Source organism: Scardinius erythrophthalmus (genome assembly GCF_964197995.2).
Source record: "Scardinius erythrophthalmus genome assembly, chromosome: 2".
Lineage (NCBI taxonomy): Eukaryota > Metazoa > Chordata > Actinopteri > Cypriniformes > Leuciscidae > Scardinius > Scardinius erythrophthalmus.
In genome coordinates, this window is record NC_138222.1 from 7,133,348 (window position 1) to 7,153,125 (window position 19,778).

Genomic DNA, 19,778 nt, shown 5'->3' on the forward strand with positions numbered 1-19,778 from the left:
GGATCAAAAAAGTTAATCAAAGTCCCAAGACAAGAAAAGGGGTATTGTTAAAAAATGTATCTATAACTTTGATGAAAGGTTTTGTTCCACTTCAAATGTTGACTACTGTAATTGTGACAAATGTGAAGGTGGAGGAGAATTTACACATGTGTAAAGAAAGACTTCCGCGTAGGATACAGCTGTGCATCCTCGCTCATAGCTCCTCTGAAGCTTCCTCACTCCTCATTCCTGATGTCCTTCAAGATGGCTAACTTTGATCGGTTTCCAGGAGGTCACGGGCTGGAGGATGGAGGACAAGGAAATGAGGAAGCATCAAGAGTATGGCTATTGAGAAGCACCCAGTAAGTTTTGAATGCTTACATATCTTCTAAATGCAAATGTTGTCATTGTTTTGGAGCACACTAGCTTATAGATAACAGTAAGACGAACATATTCATACTAAAAGCCAAAAATTAAATGTTGATGTCATGGGGACTTTAAAGATTATGAAGGCACATGAATTCAAATAAATTAATTAAAAATATTGATGCGGACGGATAAATAATTTATATTAAACGCTGCAATATTCCATAAAAAAATAAGATTAGTCCATTTTGATTTCATGGTGACTTTAACGAAGTAAATGATTCAATGACTCGCTCAAAAGACTCGTCGCCACCTACTGGCGAAACGATAACATGCAGAAAAAAGACCACTGAACAAATCTCAGCGGACGGGCTCTAAAGACATTGATGAATCAAAACCACTACTCAGCATCCTAATTTTGTTTTGTCAAGTGTGTAGGTGCATTGAAACTTGATGATGACGTGCCATCCAGCATGTTTGACTCGTCCCATGAATAAAGTTGCGGCTGTCCGTGACGTCAGGTCACACAGTTCTCCTCCTCACACCGGTGCGGCCAGTTATCTCAAGGCGCACTGTTCCCTAACCATATTATTATTAACGTTTAAGTACAAATCGTCTTCTTTTCTCACCTCTTTTCTTTTCCTTTTTGGTAACCCACCATCATCAAAGCTGAAGCTCTTTTAGAAAAGGTAAGATGTTTCTGACTTGCATTAGCCAGTGGGTTGCTGCTGTAAAATGGCTCCGATTGCTCTCCTGTTCTTGCTTTCTACCTTTACTAGACTATAACCGCTTCCAGTCAGTTATCCAGGCGATCTGACCGACGTTACCGGGTTAAACCTAGAGGTTTCGTGCTGTATGTGAGATACTGTGTGTTTATATGTTAATTGTTCGGCTGTACCGACTCGCTTTATTGTCGCTTATGAGAAAATGGCGTCTGGTTATTAAATCAGCTGTTTTCTCGCACCACCCTGCCGGTAAACCGCACATTTGACCATAAACTAGCGTGTATTTTAACACCAAGTGAACCGTTATCAAACTTGATGTCTAGTTTAAGTTTCCACTTGTTTATATCGCTGACTTTAAACGTTGGATCCCCGATCGTGGCTGTTTTGTTGTGTGTGTAATAATTAGCCTCAATGCTAATGGCACGAGAAGAGCTCTATGACAACAACTCAGTGTGATTTGTCTATCATCATCATCATCAACGTCGTCATACAATGTTAATTATTTTACTGCTCAGATGCCGTCTCTCTTAATTGATCATAAACCTTTAAGTGAACACAGTTATAATGCCGTTCAAATGTGTTGTTTAATAAATCAAGAGTCTTTTGTGAAATCTGATCTCATGGCAGAGGCCTTGTGCTTTGTTCAGATTTGATGGCAGTTCAGTTCTTTACATCTATCCTCGTCGTTTTTCTCAGTAACTGAAGAACCCTTTAATCTCTGACATGTTTTAGTTGATGTTCAATGCGTGTCATTTTCCTTTATCGTGTAAATCTACTAAATAAAGTGTTTTTTTCCTCTCTTAGGCCGTGTTTCTACACCCCCACCCTTTCACTCATTCTTTTTGAGGATCTTTCATTGTCAAGCCGCCAAAGTGGAGAGTGTGATTGCAGAGGGGGGTGCTTCTCGTTTCAGGTACAAATTTCAATGTTTTTCATGTACCTTATGCCATTTGAAAAGACTGTTAACTTAGCTAAGGTTAAATTAGTGAAGAGGTAAATATTTGAAGCTTATTAATTAAGCTGAGAACATATTAAATTCACATTTATTTGTGTAGCGCTTTTCACAATACACATCGTTTCAAAGCAGCTTTACAGAAAATCCATGCGTCTACATTATAATTTAGAGTGATCTGTTATCAGAGGTGACTGTTCAAGTTATATATTTCAGAAATGTACACAAATCATGCGGTTAGCTAACGATATATTACTTTAAACAATGTGTTAAGGCAGAAACAATGAGCTCATTGAAGTAAAGAGTGTGTTGTTAAAGATTAGGATATATAGAAAATTTTAGCATAACATGTACATACCACTTTCTGGGGATATAAGGAGTTGCAAGCATTTCAAATAAAATCTCTCAACCCCAATTTTCACTTTTATAGTGCTTCTTCGGCCGGAGGAGGAGGTAGGGGTGCACCTCAGCACTATCCCAAGTCTGTCGGCAACAGGTTAGTTTCAACCATGTAAACTTGGTTTATTTGGAAATTATTGTGCTGTAGACATTGGCTATGCTTCCATCCATGTGTTTTATGCGCATTTGGGATATCACATAAAAAAAAAAACTGCTTGATGAAGATGCCAAGATGTGTATAAATTCAAAATGTGCATGAAAAAACATATGCGCTCGCTTGAGTCAGATAAATGTATCCGATAAGAAAACGTGCATAAACTACAATGGAAAAACATTTACCGAATAAATCCCTAAAAAAAAAATTTACTGTGCGATGGGACTGCATGACTGGACTAACCAGCGGACCGATCTCATTGCGCAACATCTGAAATGCTGTATTGGTCATTCTGAAATAACTGAGCAAAGTGTGTCATCAAAGTCGTTGGGTATTTATAATTCCTGTGACAAAAGGAGATGGTACCCATTATAATCAGTGATGCGACACAACACATTTCTGACAGTAAACTCAAGCAACTGACACAAAGAACAAATGTATTTGCAGCGGTCGCTTTGCCACGTCCAGTGTAGACCGCCTCGAGCTGTTGCAGCACATTGCGACTTGACTAGCTGTCACTTCCAGTGTAGAGACGGTGTCAGAGAGAGGCAGAAACCTTTCTGTGTTCTTATCTACATCTAAGGGGGTCATTAAAACGGTGCCAGATTTACGTTCGCAACCGGTCCATGAACAGTTTGAACTAATTTCCTAGTAAACAAATAATTTGTTTGGACAAATCATCACTTTGGTTATGCACATCACTTTTATGTTGGAAAACAATTTAACTTTGAAAAGCTCCACCTCTACATCAGTGACCATCAATTACACCTGTGGTATTTACTAGATTTGTCAGATTCATTGACTCTTCTGAATAGCTGCCAGCAATGATTAACTGCACAAAACAAACATTTTACTGTGGTATTTTCTTTTAGTTTGAAGCATAAATAAGATTCTTAAATTTGAAGTCACCATGAAACCAAGAATGACAGTGATTTATTTTCTACAGGATATTGCAGTATAAATGATTTATCCATGAACATCATTATTATAATTGTTTTAAATGCATGGGCCCTCATAATCTTTAATCAAAATAACTTCCCCTTCCAATGACACTTCTGATGGTTTTACTGACACAAATTCAGGAAGCGGTTTTACTCATGTCACAACAGGAAAGAAAAGATTATCAAACTTGTTTCATGCCAACTTGAAAGTGCCCCTATTGTGCTTTTTCAGTTATTACCTTTCATGTATTCTGTAATAAAGCTGATTGTAAATGTAAAATGTCTGCAAAATTTCAACGAAAAAAAGTGTACAATAAATGGAGTTATTGTCTCCCAAAAAAAGTCTTCAGTAATGCCCGCCGATGGTCTTCACTGGTTGCCCTTGAACAAAGTCTACTTTGACCCGCCCTCAAACACAAAAGAATGAGGACTCTGGCTTGAATTGATATGATAAAACCAATGCCATTGTTCCTGTTCATATCACTGTGTATGCAAGGAAGAGCTGAAATTCAGATATGGGAATGAGCATTTCATTTTCAAAACGTGTTGTAAGCGGTAGACCAATCGCGACAAACTGAGCCATCTGACCAATCAGAGCGGAGGATGGTCACGGCAAGGCTGGTTTTAGAGAGACTATGAGAAAAGGGGTGATTCTGCAATGTATATAATAAGAGATTGAAAGTGTTTTTTGACCTTGGATGCATGTAAACTCTTGTAGGAGACCTCCAAAACAAAATTAGGAACCTTTAAAATGGCATAATAGGGGCACATTAATGTCTTGTTTACTAAGTCACAAACATTATTAGTAGCTTGTGTGGTAAAATGGTCTCGACCCCATGTGATGATAAATAAGAGAAGGCATTTAATTGTCTTAAAGTAGAAAGTAGAATCCTTTCTGATTGGCTGTTTTATGTCAGGCATTAATAAGTCATTGAAGCCTTTTCAAAACATTAAACATGTGGTTTTGTTTTCTAGCGAGTTCCTGGGGAAAACCCCAGGGCTTAGCGCTCAGAGATGGGTTCCTTCACGAAGCACTAGACGAGATGTCAACTCCTCCAACGAAAAAGAACGACACGATGCAATCTTCAGAAAAGTGAGAGGGTAAGGCACTGAAATGAATCGCTTCAGTAGAGTTTGCCCTGATTTACCTTTCAAGAATGATGTATTACGCTACAGAAAGCAGAATGCGCTCCCTAGTCCTACTCTAGACGTGTATAAAGATAAGCGTCTGGCATAGCAGAACTTTTCCTCTTAGATTTGAATATCCTTGCTTGCAAACATACTTGAATTGGCTTTTTTTAATACTGTTTGCAACAAAAGTTTCTGAATGACTGACTGTTTTGCTTCTGTGTCTTTCTAGCATACTTAATAAACTGACCCCTGAAAAGTTTGACAAGCTATGCCTTGAGCTCCTGAATGTGGGCGTAGATTCAAAGCTCGTCCTCAAAGGAATAATCTTGCTGGTGAGGATTTGGTTCATTTATACATGTAGACTAGAGTTGTAATAATTACTGATTTAATTAATCACTCTTTTTGTCTAGCATTGATTTTTAAAAGCTCTAAATTAAGTAAACTGTTTTTCCAAGCAATTCAAGTTAACCATTTGTAATAAAGAAACTAAGACCAGTCATTATATTAGTATTATGATTAAATTGAACATGGCTTGTCAGTTTGGCTGCATTTTATAATTTGAAGTTGCTTACCTAAAAGACACATGCTTTCAAATGATGTTGACTTTTCTACTTGTTCGCTTCAACTAGATTGTAGACAAAGCCCTCGAAGAGCCGAAGTATAGTTCGCTATATGCTCAGCTATGTCTGCGTTTGGCAGAGGATGCTCCAAACTTTGACGGCCCATCAACAGAGATCCAAACATCACAAAAACAGAGCACTGTAAGAATTTCCTATTTATTCATTAGCAAGAAGCTTTACAACACAGTGCTGTATGGGTACATTCATTTCACTATTTCATCCTGCTCCTGCAGACATTCAGGAGACTTCTGATTTCCAAACTTCAAGATGAATTTGAAAACCGCACCAGAAATGTTGACAGTAAGTAGTGGAAGTGCTAAAATGATTACTGCTGCTGTGCTAAATTGCCAGATATTTACTTGTGTATTTTTATTTTTTTAAGTCTATGATAAAAATGACAGCCCTCTCACCTCTGAGGAGGAGGAGCAGCGTGCCATTGCCAAGATCAAAATGCTTGGCAACATCAAATTCATTGGAGAACTTGGCAAACTCGATCTCATTCATGAGTCTATCCTTCATAAATGCATCAAAACAGTGAGTTATTCATAAATCCTCCATTTAAATACTTGTGGGCCGCTCAATTTCCATCCTAATGTTGCTACATGTGAACTCTTAATTAAAGCTTCTGGAAAAGAAGAAAAGAGTCCAACTTAAGGATATGGGGGAGGATTTGGAGTGCCTCTGTCAGATAATGAGAACTGTGGGGCCAAGACTAGATCATGACAAGGCCAAGGTAAGCTACTTTTAGACTACCAGGGCTTTGAATAGGTTAAGACGCATGTATTTCCTTAACACCCCTTTCTCTCGTAGTCTTTAATGGATCAGTACTTCGGCCGTATGCGATCCTTAATGAACAACAAGGACTTGCCTGCTAGGATTCGTTTCCTGCTTCAGGATACTGTGGAGTTGCGAGAGAACAACTGGGTGCCTCGGAAAGCTTTCATTGATAATGGACCTAAGACTATCAACCAGATCCGTCAGGATGCAGTAAAGGTGAGTTTTGGGTGTTACCATAGACACTGGTGTTGTTTCAAAGCAACCTTGCTAATATCAGAATTTTCTGAAACCATTTCAACCTCTGATTCCAAGAAATTAAGGAGAAAAATTCCCAATGCTGACATTGACCTGCCGGCTTAATAGTTATTTTTCTCTCAGGATTTGGGTGTTTTTATTCCACCGATGACTCAAGGAATAAGAACTGACTTCTTTCAAGAAAGTCCTTTCTTGCAGACGAGAATAAAGCCTGATCGAGAAACTCTTGGGGGATTAGCGGATATGTTTGGGCAGATGCCAGGTATGTCCTGTAGTTCGTTGACATTTCTAGGACAAGTGGTGCATGACTGGATTTGCACTGGTTCATTGCGAGCTTAATAACTCTGTTGTCTGGTTGTAGGCGGTGGGATTGGAACTGGCCCCGGGGTCATTCAGGACAGGTATTCCCCCACCATGGGCCGTCGCACAAACCCTCTTTTCAACGGGCATGGTGGTCACATGGCCCCTGCAGCCCAGCCTTTCATGAAATCCAACCAGGTAAATGCCAATCTACTAAAGAACTGATGTTTCAAGGCATCAAAATATTGGTCTGACCTAAGTCTTTTTTTTTTCTCTCCTTTTTTTTATTAATCAAAGGGGCAGAATCCGCTTTTCCAGAACCAGACTCATTCATCTCAACAGCAAGCTCAGTCCAAGGATTTGCCACCACGTTTCATTAAGAAAGGACAGCTTAATGCTGATGAGGTATGAATGATTTTCATTTCAGATGATGTACTTGTATAGTTGTCATTTGTAATAAATGGTAACGGTTTTTATTAGTTTACACCAATTTCAGGGTTGGGTACAAAAAAAAGTCCAGACTTTGTAGCATATCAAAAGTAACAAGTCACAAAGCTTATTCAACTTACTGAATAGTAGGTGCCCTACAAATAATGTTCAGTGAAGTTTTGTTCGCGCATCAGCTGAAAGCAGCATACTCTAAAAGAACTAGGTTCAGCAAAATGAAGATTGATTAAAAAGGAACCGATATTGTCAACTAGTGCTGCACGATTAATCATATCGCAATCGCGATGTCAAGCCTACGCGATTATATGATGCAAAATGCTGCGATTTTATATTAAATAAACAAATTAGCGCCGTTAACGCACTTATTAATGCAAATGCTTTTAAACCATTCATGCGCGATAAGACATAAAAGAACGAGCTGCATGTGAATGTCCTCCTGACAGACATACACACACACACATACACACACACAGATAGACGCGCGCCAGTATCAAGTTCTCTTTCGCGGTAGAACGAACAACACACATGTATGCCATAATGAACGCGCTGCCTGTGAATGTCCTGACTGTGACAGACAGAAAGACTCGCGCTAATATCGTGCGGGCGCACAAAACAGCATGACAGAATACAGTTCTCTTTCGAGCTTGAACGAACAATAACACACACAGTTATGCCAAAATGTCTTTTTGTCGAGTGTCTTCATAACATAAGAGTAGTCTTATGATGAACATGAAGAGTTGTGATGACTCGTGAAAGAATGAGGCGCGTGTGAGATCCGCGTCTCAGACAGCGGCTGGTCTTCAAGGGATAGTACACAGTAGCCAGTAATTATATCTGTCGCTAAAGTTATTCTTTTTTATTTTTTTAATTTTCTATTTTATTTTTATTTATTTTTTTACCCCTGACATGTATGTTATATGTACTCTTGTATGTAAATTATGTTTTGTTCTTGTTAAAATGCAAAAAAAAAAAAAATTCTGTCGCTAAAGTTAATCAAAGAACAAAGGGAACAGAGAAAAACACTCACTGCTCTTGACTAAAGAACTTTTTCTTTAGGCTGATTATCACTAATCTGTGTGCGCATTTATTTTCCTTGAGAAGCAAGCAAGTTGACTCATGAAACCATTTGTTTATTATATCGCATATCGCAATCGTAATCGCAATATTGACCTCAATTATCGCAATGACATTTTCCTCAAATCGTGCAGCCCTATTGTCAACCCAGCGCTTGCGTCCATGCAGCTGACGTGTACCTGTTGTAGTGTGGGCTTAATTTGAAGAATTTTTTTGTGATCTCTGATTGATTGACTCCTATTAATTTATGTTTCAGATTAGCTTGAGGCCTGCTCAGTCATTCATCTTGAACAAAAACCAAATGCCAAAGTTGCAGCCGCAGATACCTACCATGATTCCTCCTAGTGCTCAACCTCCTCGCACATCCACACCACCTCTGGGACAGGTAATGAGTACTACATTTCACATAGAAATGGATTTTCTTTTCATTTTAAAGGTGTGTTTAACTCTTTTGGTTGTTTGCAGCCACCGCAACTTGGCCTGAAAACCAACCCGCCTCCAATTCAGGAGAAGCCACAGAAGACGACTAAGAAGCCACCTCCTGCTGAGGAACTGCTTAAGATGACTGTACGTACCACTCAACAATTCATTAATGAAAATTGTTCTCTGAAACTTTTGAGCGAGCTGGTCTTTAAATTTGTCTGTGTGACTTGGCAGGAAGCTGTTGTGACCACTTACCTGAGCAGCAAAAACATGAACGATGCAGTGAATGGTGTGCGAGAGATGAGAGCTCCCAAACACTTCCTGCCTGAGATGTTGAGTAAGATGATTATGTGCTCACTGGAGAACCCAGATGAGGACCGAGAGCATGTCAGCACTCTGATCAACACGCTCCGCATGGAGGGACTGGTCACAGGGGAGAACTTTATGCAGGTTTGTGTATACACAATGAAATTTGCCCTCACTGCGTTTTGACTCAAATTGGGACTCATCCTTTCCTTAAATGACATGTTTTTACAGGCTTTCCTCAATGTTCTGGACCAGTGTCCCAAGATCGAGTTGGATGTTCCCTTGGTGAAATCTTACCTGGCTCAGTTTGCTGCCCGGGCAATCATTGCTGAACTCGTGAGCATGGCAGAGTTGGCCCACCCACTGGAGAACGGCACCCACTTCCCACTTTTCCTCCTCTGCTTGCAACAAATGGCCAAGCTGAAAGATCGAGAGTGGCTGACCGACCTGTTCCAACTGAGCAAGGTCAACATGCAGAAGATGCTGCCAGGTTGGTGCTTTTGTGTCCTCCCCGTATGGAAACAGGGGTCCCATCAGTTAATGCATTGACTAACACTGATCAAATACATCAGTATTTATTGATCTTTGGTACAACTGAGAGATAAAACTGTTCCTTGTTAGTTCATGTCAGATCAGGTCCATTTAAATATTAACAAAGAAAACCTTTGATTTTAGTAATGTATTAGTAAATGTTGAAATTAACCAACAATAAAAAAATACTTCTAAAACGTTTATTAAAGGAGAACTTGGTAGCTTTTTTAACTTAATAAAACTGTCTAGAAATCATTTGGATGGTTAAACAACCTGTTCTGGTGATATTGGTGACTTTCCCCGCTCCCCCCAGCGTTCCCAGGCGGAAAACCAACCTTGCAACTTGTTCACTACCGTCCCGGCAAGATAGAAATTGGAAGTCTCGTGAGAAGCGAAAGCGAGAACGAGCGCGAAACACAAATTGCTTTACGGCAATTCGACATAAACACACACGCATGTATGATGTATTAACAGATTACCCACCTCGGTAGACATAGCTCCACGCGATACAGTTGGCTTGCTCCGATCAAAACAAACGCACATGAGCAGCGGTAGAGAGGGGGAGGAGGCTGCCGCAAGTGAGTTTTTTACGACTGTGTTGTGAAATATACGCCCCACCACAGCTGTAGGGGGAGCTCGTGGGGAAAACATGCAACAACAAAAGGGAAAATCAGCGAAGAAGTGACTAGAGTTCGCTAGAGTTGCCGAGTTCTCCTTTAATCTTAGGGGTGGGTTACATTTTTCAACTAAAAACGGAATGGCTGGTCATTCACACAACAACGTTTTGCGGGCCTGAATACGCAAACTTTTGAAAACAGGTTTCAACCTGCAAGTTTTTGAAAACGATAACATTTGTTGTCTCTGTGTAAACTACAAAAAAAGTGAATTTGTGAAAATGGTGGCGTCATGCGCATGAGTATTACGTGTTCAGTCTATTGGCGCGTAGTGTTTCTTTACCATGTAACATCACCAACTACTGGGCTGGCAGCAGAAAAGTATTTATAGTAGTTTTCGTGTATCCCTGTGAAAGGGGATCATTTTGACAACATTGTTTTCTGTACAAAGAAAAAATGCAAAGGAAACACTTTTTAGTACATTGAGTGCCTTGAGCACGGCAAGTAATTCACATTCTTATGCCATTCCAATGCACTGTTATGAATGGCCGTGCACATTTTAGTTTCGCTTTCAAATTAGTGCCAAATCGGGGGCGGATTGCCTGAATGGTGAGTTCATTAGCCTATTATTCTTAAAGGCCGTGTTGCAGGTTTTTTTTTTTTTTCATCGAATTTGTGCAATTTACTTGTTGGTAATAAACATTTAAACTGTTATCCATTGTATTTTATGTTGTTGGGCATCACAAAGCGGAATATAATACGAAAAAGTAGCGGTTTGCAACGATTTTCCTTTCCCCCGCAATGCATTGCATTACGTCATGTTGGGGAGAGAATTTACCAAAGCCCGCGGCCCGCATTGAGAGTGACTAGAGAGACGAGTAGCAGACGAGAGTATTCAGATAACGTTAGCGCAGCTTATAGATAAATACATAGATCTAGATAGACAGACAGACAGATAGATAGATAGATAGATATAGATATAGATAGATAGGCTAGTATAGAGAGATACAGACAGCCAGATAGCATAACGTTAGCATAGATAGCTAGCAGCTAGATAGATAAATATATAGAAATATATAGGTAGATTGACAATGGTGAACTACTGTGTTTGTGCTGGTGTAAAAACTCTGGATGCTGAGTGAGGCACGTCACATCTGGTCGCTGGGTGAGCTCCTCGACCAGCGACCAAAACGCACTCACTTCCCTACAGCACAAGCTTTCCAACGCAGTTCCCATGGGACGGCACCGCCGGCGCCCACACAAAAAAAAAACGTTAATACCAAAAACGTAAAAAACTGGTCTTTAAGGCCATTTTTGGGAAATTTTAAAAATGATATACATATCTTGAGTGATTATGTACCCATTCATCGACAGTGGTGGTTAACCTGTTAACCGTTGCCAGAGCGCGGGCGCACTGAAGCGTTTTTTTTTATAAATAGTTCAAAGTTACTATCAGATTTAATGTTATACCTTGACAAACTATACATCATTACAAAGATATAAGACTCAAGTTTCAGAATTTGACCACTATTGTATTCTGAGAAACTTATAGCGACAGTTATTTCTTAATTTGTGTCAGGAGTTATGAAATGAAAAAATGAGTCGATACCTTTGATATGAATTATGCGCGTCAGCCGCTTTCATTCATAAAAAAACTCCCGTGCCGTCGTCATGACAGCGATACACAAAACAACGTCCTTCCGGGCTTTTAGCTAAAAAATGTGCAGATTTGGAGAAATATTGATATATTCTCATAGGTTTACATCAGATTTCTATAGACAGGAATAATATTTATTGAATTTATACCCAAATGCGTCGATGTAATCATTATGAGCGTTTGTATACTCTGTTAATGTGTTTTCAATTCATACCAATAGCCTGAGGGCGCCCTCGCCGCCCTGTGCACAGTATTAGAACATGAAGAAGTGCCATAATCATGTGACAATCCAGGAAGCCTCGAACACACACACAGCTAACAAGAGATCGCGCTGTAACTAGCTATGGCTGTAACATGGAGATACAGTCGTTTTGAAGACAATAAACATGTTTGCTATGATATTTGAGTTACCTGTGTTTTTCAATCCATGCCAGGTATTTCCATAATAATAGATTATATTTATAATGTAATGCTAATCTATATAGACTATCATTGTGCAGAACAGTATACAATAGTATATTTTCTGTCTGATTTTTTTATCTGAAGCCAAATTAGATCACAGAAAATTATTTAAAATACTCGATTTGCTTTATAAAGTAAGTTTATAAGCACAAACATGGTTTTAATCTCATAAATTGTCGTGTATTGATGGTGTGCTAAGCTAACATGCTAGCTAGCCCTAGGTGCACCTGCCACCTAGAAGTTATATTTTTATTATTTTTTGAATGCTTACTGAAATGTTTCTTTATTCAAGAAATGCATTTGATACAGTTTAAAATGTAAGGGTGAACTTTGAGAAAAGAAATTAGTGACTGAAACCATATGAATAGCATGTGAATAGCCAGTCGTTAGTAACTATAATGCAGACAAAAGAAATGCATATTTAGAGCCATAACCAGTCTGGAGAAGTGTGAATGTGTGCAGGGGGAGACTGAGACTGAATGGGGCTCGTTTGCACCACAAAACAATAAAGACAATATACTGCATAGATGGTAAGAAGATGACAATAAATATCAGTAGCATTTTAGCATCAAATCAAAATAAAGTCACATGACATGGTCTTGAAAAATATTTCACTAAATACAGAGTTTTGGACTTATTATCTTAAGATTTTAAACATAAAATGTTTAGACATGTGGCATTAGCTGTAGTGCATTTCTAGATTGCTCCAGGGCCAACTTCAATTTTATTTTCATGAGGATGTTTCATAAAAAATAATTTCTAATAACTTTACAAAACTTTGAAGCTATTTATAACAATTTTTGTCATTATGACAATAATTAATTCTACATTACAATAAACTACCAGGTGTCAGCTTTCAAATGAGACCATACTTGTGCTTTTAGTACAAAGGGTTCATGAACTGTATCTGTTTCAGTTTGGGTATGTCATTTCTTGGGATTTTTCAAAAGTGGGGTTGCAGCTTAACAGGTTAACCTGCAACATGGCCTTTAAAGTGGTGGTAAAACGCCTTTTTTCAAAGGCTTGATTGTGTTTGTGGGGTGCACTGTAACATGTTCATGCTTCGTTTTTAAAAATTCGCATTATTTTTCACATATTTAACCATTATTCTACACTGCTCTGTCCCTCCTTGTAAAAACAGTCGGATGATTTCCGCGTTCTATGAAGCGCCCCCCCCCCCCCCCCCCCCCCCCAAAATACGCAATGGGCTCAGATTGGTTAGCTGGCCCAGTGTGTTGTGTTTCGCTAACCGCCAAGTGCACGTTGTTCGGAAACGTCACGCCCCCTTATCTTTACCGGTAGTTTGTGCTTCAGTAAACAACGGCGTCAATATTGCCATACCAGTTTGAGCCCGAATCAGACCCAGAGAATGTTAATGGAGAGGATCGAGCAGAACCTGTTCAAGAACGGCTGTTAAAAGGACGTTTCAGAAAGGTATGTTTTTAAGACTGCAGATCGCTATATGACACTGTTACTTTTGAATATTTAGAACGACCGTAGCTAAATATCTGTCGCCTGAACTATTAGCTGCTACAAAAAATTGGCTTTACAACAGTAGCAAAGTCAAACACAAAACCATGTTTAGAATGCCTGTAGTTAAACAAGCATGTAGATAAACAATACATAAAAGCTAGAATCAAAGAATAATTTACACTGATCACATAAACGACAACAACCACGAACATTCCAAGTTCGCTGCGCTGGTGATATTAAACAGAAGTTTGTATGTGTTTGTCGGATAAGTATGAATTAACGTTAGCATTTAACAAACTGGTTTGTGGAGCCAAACAGCGTTGTCCTTCGTTTACTTCCTTGCTACAACGTACAATTAACAATACGAACTATTACAGAAAAACACAACGACAAAAAATAAATCATACTTACAGGTTGTGGCCCGTAAACAGTTTCTGTTTTTAAAGTTGGAACTGATACATCTTTCAGGACTAGCCGTTGTGGGACTCCTTCGGAGGAGGGGTTTATGTAAATATTGGGCTTAGTGATGTCAGCAAGCCCGCAGGAATGTCGTGTAGTCCCTACTGGCCGTTTTTTATAGTTCTTAGAAATTGATTTCTTTAAAAGCAAATATCTCCCTTTGCTTTAAACTTTGAAAGTTGTAACTTTGCAGATGTTGTTTATATTCAAACAGCAACATTACACACTAACTAAAGTTAGAAAAGTGAAATCGTGTTTTACCACCCCTTTAATGAAAAATACAACAACAAAACAGTACAAAGGCAAGTTCGCTTCAATAGGTGCTTTTACATTCTGCCATCTTGTCAGTCAGCTCCTCACTCTTGCGTTTTTCACGCACTTTCATATGAATGCTTTATTTTGCCTAACTATATTCTACATCACTTAATCCTGCCCTATACCTAAACTTAACTTTAGGTATAGGGACTTTGGATTATTAACTTTTGGAAAATTAACTTTGGACTAATTTAATAATTGACACCTAATTGAAACAATCTGTATTGTAAAGAGCACTATATAAATAAAGGTGACTTGACTTGATGTAGGGTGTTGTGGTGATTTGTAAATGACAATGGCCATCGGGACATAAATCTATTGTTTTGTCATAGTGGATGACAACTGACGCCACGTCTCGACTGAAAGACTAGCATGTTTAATTTTATTTTCGGCTCTCCATGAATGGTTCTGTCACATCTGTGAAGTTGACCAATAGGAGCACAGAAGTTCTTCCTTACATGGGTTTCTAACATAGGGAAAGGAAGACAATGGTATTGGTGCTGCTAGATGAAATTTTGCAATAGAGGATTAGCATTAAGCTAACACGCTGCTTCTGTAGCCTGTTTTTGTTTCTGGACGTCAGTCACTAGTTCTGCCTTGAAGATGACATGGATGTCGTTAAAGATGGCAAGTGACGGTTGGAAAGCAACATGTAGTCTGACATGTTTCTTGTCCATGACAAGAATTTAGGAGTCAAAATTGCATAATCTAGTCTGAACCTGGCATAACATCATCAAAGCAAATCACTTTATAATAGAAAAGGAATGAGTTTATTTGGTATGGACTCCCATATTCCCGTCTCTGCCCGCAGAAATAGATCAAAACAAAGATCGCATGTTGGAGATTCTGGAGGGGAAGAGCCTGAGCTTCTTATTCCCTCTCATGAAGCTGGAGAAGGAGTTGCTTAAGCAGATCAAAGCAGATCCGGCCCCGCAAACCATCTACAAGTGGATCAAGGACAACATTTCTCTGAAACTGCACACTGATAAGGGTTTCGTTAACATTCTGATGACCAGGTATGATGATGATGATGATGATGACAGGGTTCCCACGGGTCATGGAATTTCTGGAATGTCATGGAATTTTAAAAGGTCTATTCCAGACATTGAAAGTCAGGGAATTTTATATATTTTTTGTCCAAGTCATGGAATATCAGGGAATTTAGTTTGTTGCTTTAAATTCTGTTTCCATTTATCAAAATGTAATTTTTCTATACCGTTTTTTTTTTTTTTTTTCGCACTGTTTCAGACATCTTTCTACGGAGCCCCTGAGGGGACCTTTGCAAAAATAATAAGACGGGCTTTGATTTGATTGTCTGCTATATATTCGCTTCTCATTTATTAAATACAGGCAATTGGTTGATGAAAAACATATTATAATTAAGATACAATTTATACAAAACGAAATTCACTTTAAAGTAAGGCTTTCCTACAAAACAAAACAGCTCGGTGATCCGCAAAACAGCAGCCTGTTTTGCCGATCATTATAGGTCATGGGTCAGGGAAAAGTCAGGGAATTTGACATTTGGTTTAGAGTGGGAACCCTGTGATGATGATTATTATGATAAAGGTTTATTCTGTGTACGCTTGATTAACCCCTCCAAATTCTTCTAGCTTTTTGCAGTACATCTTCCATGAGATGTATTCCACTGAAGAAGAAGAGCAATTATCTTCACCTACGAAAGAGCAGCTGGACCAGGAAAAGCAGCTGCTACTCGCCTTCAAACCGGTGATGCAAAAATTCTTGCATGATCACGTGGACCTGCAAGTCAGTGCACTGTATGCCCTGCAAGTCCACTGCAACGCCCATGCTTTTCCCAAAGGTGCGTCGAAAAATGGAGGAATATCAATTTATCCATCTATCAGAGAAAAGTTTTTTTTTTTTGTTTTTTTTTTTTGTTTATCATTTATTTATTTTAATATAAAATAGAAAACTTTTATATAAATATAATTTTATTTATTTTTAATATATTTTCATTACCTTTTTTATTTGAATTAATGATTGTTTTAAAAATGGAGGAATGTCTATTTGTCCATCTATCAGAGAAAAGTTTTTAAAAAAATTGTTTAATTTTTTTTAATATAAAATAGAAAACTATTTTATTTATTTTTAATATATTTTCATTACCTTTTTTATTTGAATTAATGATTGTTTTAAATTAGTTTTTTTATGCATTTATTTTTCGTATATATTTAATTGATTATAAACAAACTAAATACACTTTATTTTATAAAATTAAAACAAAGTAATAAAAATATATTAAATAAATAATAGAAAAATTATATATTTTAGAAAAATAAAGAGAAAACAAGAGAAAATAAAAACAAAATTGGTACTTATTTAGTTTGTTTAAAAACACACCTTATGTGTTTTTTGGGGGGTTTGTCTGTATAAATAATGCAGAATGATTGAAAGTCGTGGCAATGCATTGGTCTAAAGGTGTGGGAACCGTGGAGTTTGTTTACTGAGAGATTTTTGAGAGTAATAAGAGGAAATGCCTGTTTTCCTGCTTTTAATCGTCTCTCATCTCCTTAGGAATGTTACTGCGCTACTTTGTCAACTTTTATGATATGGAGATAATTGAAGAAGAGGCCTTCCTAGCATGGAAAGAAGACATTACCCAGGAGTTTCCAGGGAAAGGAAAAGCATTGTTTCAGGTAACGCGCACCACCATTATCCTATTGCAGTGAACAATGGCACCCTTTCATCGGAAGACACGCCACTTACATGATGTTTTTCTTCTCCTGTTGTTCAGGTGAACCAGTGGCTCACCTGGCTGGAGACGGCAGAAGAGGAAGAGTCTGAAGAGGAAGCCGACTGAAGAACCAGCCAAAGCCTTGACGCGTCATCTCTCCCGTTTAGTTTCACGATCTCCTGTATTAACCGCCGCACTGCTGTTTTCTGCAGTGTCAAGCCAACGTATTACGTCACGCTTCTCTTTGACCTCATCGTTTAAAGCATGTAATGACTAAGAACCACAGATAAATGGTATTAACAGCTTGAAACTGCATCGTTTTCTTTTTAGAAATTTAGCTTTTAAGAACATGCATTTGCAAGAGCCTTTTCTGCTGCTGTTCATTTCAGCACAAAACCATAGAAATGCACTTTTGCTCAGTGTCATATTTTGAGTTACTGCAATATTCACTTTTGTTTGTTACAAAGAATCCTCAGTAATCATTGGTTACCATCAATGCTTTGTTCATACCTCACAGTAGTGGGCGTAGTATGCGGTGTGTGTGTGTGCGTGTTTGAGTCAAATGAAAACTCTCCAGGTCTGCAAGGTGCTTGAGTCTGAAAAATGGTTTACTTTCCAGTTGTTATATGATTGTAAAATGTTAAGGTTTTTTTTTTTTTTTCTTCCTATGTCTTATAATAATGAACAAAGCCATGTGGGAGTGATGAAATTATGCGGCCTTTTTTTAAAAAACGTATCTTTTCATTTTATTTTTGCCTCAACCCATGTTCGTCCCCTCCACTACTTGTCAAGCTGATACTTGAATATTTTTTTTTTCTTTACAGCATGTTCAGGGATTACCAAAACACAGCCTGTTTAGATGCGACAATTTGATCCGAACAGAAATGTGTCTTTTTTTCTTTCTTTTTTTATGCATTTTAATTGGTAAAATAAAGATGAAGCGAGATGAGAAATTTGTTACGGATGTTCAATTTACAGTCACTGTTTTACAACCTAATGTTTTCCCATGATGTCTATGGATATTATACATATTTATTTAATCATGAGGGGGAAGTCGAAGCTTTATCATTAGGTAGGACGACAAACGGTGACCCACTCGTGGCCTCTGTACAATGATTTGCTGTTTCAAGTGTTACTGTACGGTGCAAGAGCTCAGAATGTTCAGTGTACCACTGTTGCTTTCAATAAAGTTACACACCAGCGTTTATCTGGCCTTATTTTAATGTGTGCTTGGGCGTGAATTTGTGGAACAATTAACTTTTGTCATCAACTGAAGGTCAATCTTCCAGTTTAAGAATAATTGGTGACTTGGAAATAGAAAATGCATTTTTCTTTCTTTTTTTTTTTTCTGGATGAAAGTTATGAAGACAAATTTGAACCTCTAGTACACTTATATCTGATAACACTTACAGGGCTCAATGTTCAGTTCTGTTTTTGTGCTCAATTCCAGTTTCTGAACACCGAGCTCAGCGTTTACCCGAATAACAACTGAATTTGTCACGACTTGTGTAATTTGATAATGTATGCTTGCGGAGTGATTCATAAATGTTTATTCAGGAGTGAACTAAAAACAATGGAAATATTGGACCTAATTGGAAATGCAATGTAAGATGATGTTATGGTTGAATATACTGTATTGGTATATGAGACGCCCCATAAATAAATAATGCTTTATGTACGTTTTTTAAAGATGTTAATTTTTATCTTGTTTTTCTGTAGTTCTTATGTATCTTTCTCATTCGTATTGTGCAATGCTTTTAATAGTTAGGCTATTATTGTGTTATTGATGCCATGTTGGAAACATTTTCTAATAAAGTATGAGGGAAAAAGGCACACTGGCAGACTAATTGCATCTACTATTGTTCAAATATATATATTTTTTAAAGAAATAATGCTTTTATTCAACAAGTATGCATTAAATGTTTTTAAAAAATGACAGTAAAGACATTATTAATGTTTGTTTAAACTTTCTATTTATCTAAGAATCCTGAAAAATCTATCATGGTTTCCGCAAAATATTAGTTGCACAAAGTTTTCAACATTGATAAGCAAAATCAGCATATTAGAATGATTTCTGAAGGATCATGTAACACTGAAGAATTGATTTTGAAGAGAATTGATGCTAAAAATTCAGCAATGCCGTCAACGGAATACATGACATTTTAAAACAGAATAGTTACTTAAATATTATTTTTTGAACAAATAAATGTAGGCCTATACAATGTACATATATATATATAGAGAGAGAGAGAGGAACTGGAGAAATATTTTTTTTTAATTATTATTATTTATCAATGAATAATTTAAATATTGTCGCTGTCAGGAACCTTTCGACATTTTCATTTATTTATTTCTCATAATTCCACTATTTGTCACTCATCACTTCAGTCTGTGGGTTTAACAAATATTTAACCAATAAAAAGTACTAAAAATAGCTTGTGACTCCATTGGCTCCTCATACGAGAGACATTTGGTCCTCACTAGCACTGGTTACGTTTTCATCACCTGCAAGTTATTAAGTTTATTGTAGCTATTCACTTATTGTGAAATATTAAAAAGTTAAAAAGGCTTATAAGTCGGCCAAAACATGTTTTTATTTAAATCCAGTGTTTTGCACGTTTCTGTGAGGGGTTGTGTTAGGTCATAGAAAATATAAATAACCTAATATACTGAAAGAAACGTGTGTGTGTGTGTGTGTGCGCAATTTGCCTATTTTTGTTGGC

General features: G+C 37.7%; 1 protein-coding gene across 1 annotated transcript; it reads left to right on the forward strand.

Annotated features, from left to right (window-relative positions):
- The first annotated feature begins 848 nt into the window (after window positions 1-848).
- eif4g2a (eukaryotic translation initiation factor 4, gamma 2a) lies at window positions 849-18,887 on the forward strand. Its single transcript, XM_081358900.1, has 21 exons — window positions 849-1,034; window positions 1,875-1,983; window positions 2,453-2,518; window positions 4,492-4,617; window positions 4,877-4,979; window positions 5,277-5,408; window positions 5,501-5,567; window positions 5,650-5,801; window positions 5,890-6,000; window positions 6,078-6,260; window positions 6,423-6,561; window positions 6,661-6,797; window positions 6,897-7,004; window positions 8,377-8,505; window positions 8,586-8,687; window positions 8,778-8,993; window positions 9,081-9,339; window positions 15,172-15,376; window positions 15,974-16,182; window positions 16,896-17,017; window positions 17,116-18,887. The coding sequence occupies exons 8-21, from the start codon at window positions 5,718-5,720 to the stop codon at window positions 17,179-17,181; spliced, it is 2,070 nt and encodes a 689-aa protein (XP_081215026.1). The 5' UTR covers window positions 849-1,034; window positions 1,875-1,983; window positions 2,453-2,518; window positions 4,492-4,617; window positions 4,877-4,979; window positions 5,277-5,408; window positions 5,501-5,567; window positions 5,650-5,717; the 3' UTR covers window positions 17,182-18,887.
- The last annotated feature ends 891 nt before the right edge of the window (window positions 18,888-19,778 follow it).

What these genes read in the sequence shown, in the direction of transcription:
- eif4g2a (XM_081358900.1), top strand. Translation starts at nt 5,718, where the DNA reads ATGCTTGGCAACATCAAATTCATTGGAGAACTTGGCAAACTCGATCTC. An exon ending in CTTTCATGAAATCCAACCAG is followed by an intron (nt 6,798 to 6,896) that starts GTAAATGCCAAT and finishes TATTAATCAAAG; the next exon opens with GGGCAGAATCCGCTTTTCCA. An exon ending in AGGAACTGCTTAAGATGACT is followed by an intron (nt 8,688 to 8,777) that starts GTACGTACCACT and finishes GTGACTTGGCAG; the next exon opens with GAAGCTGTTGTGACCACTTA.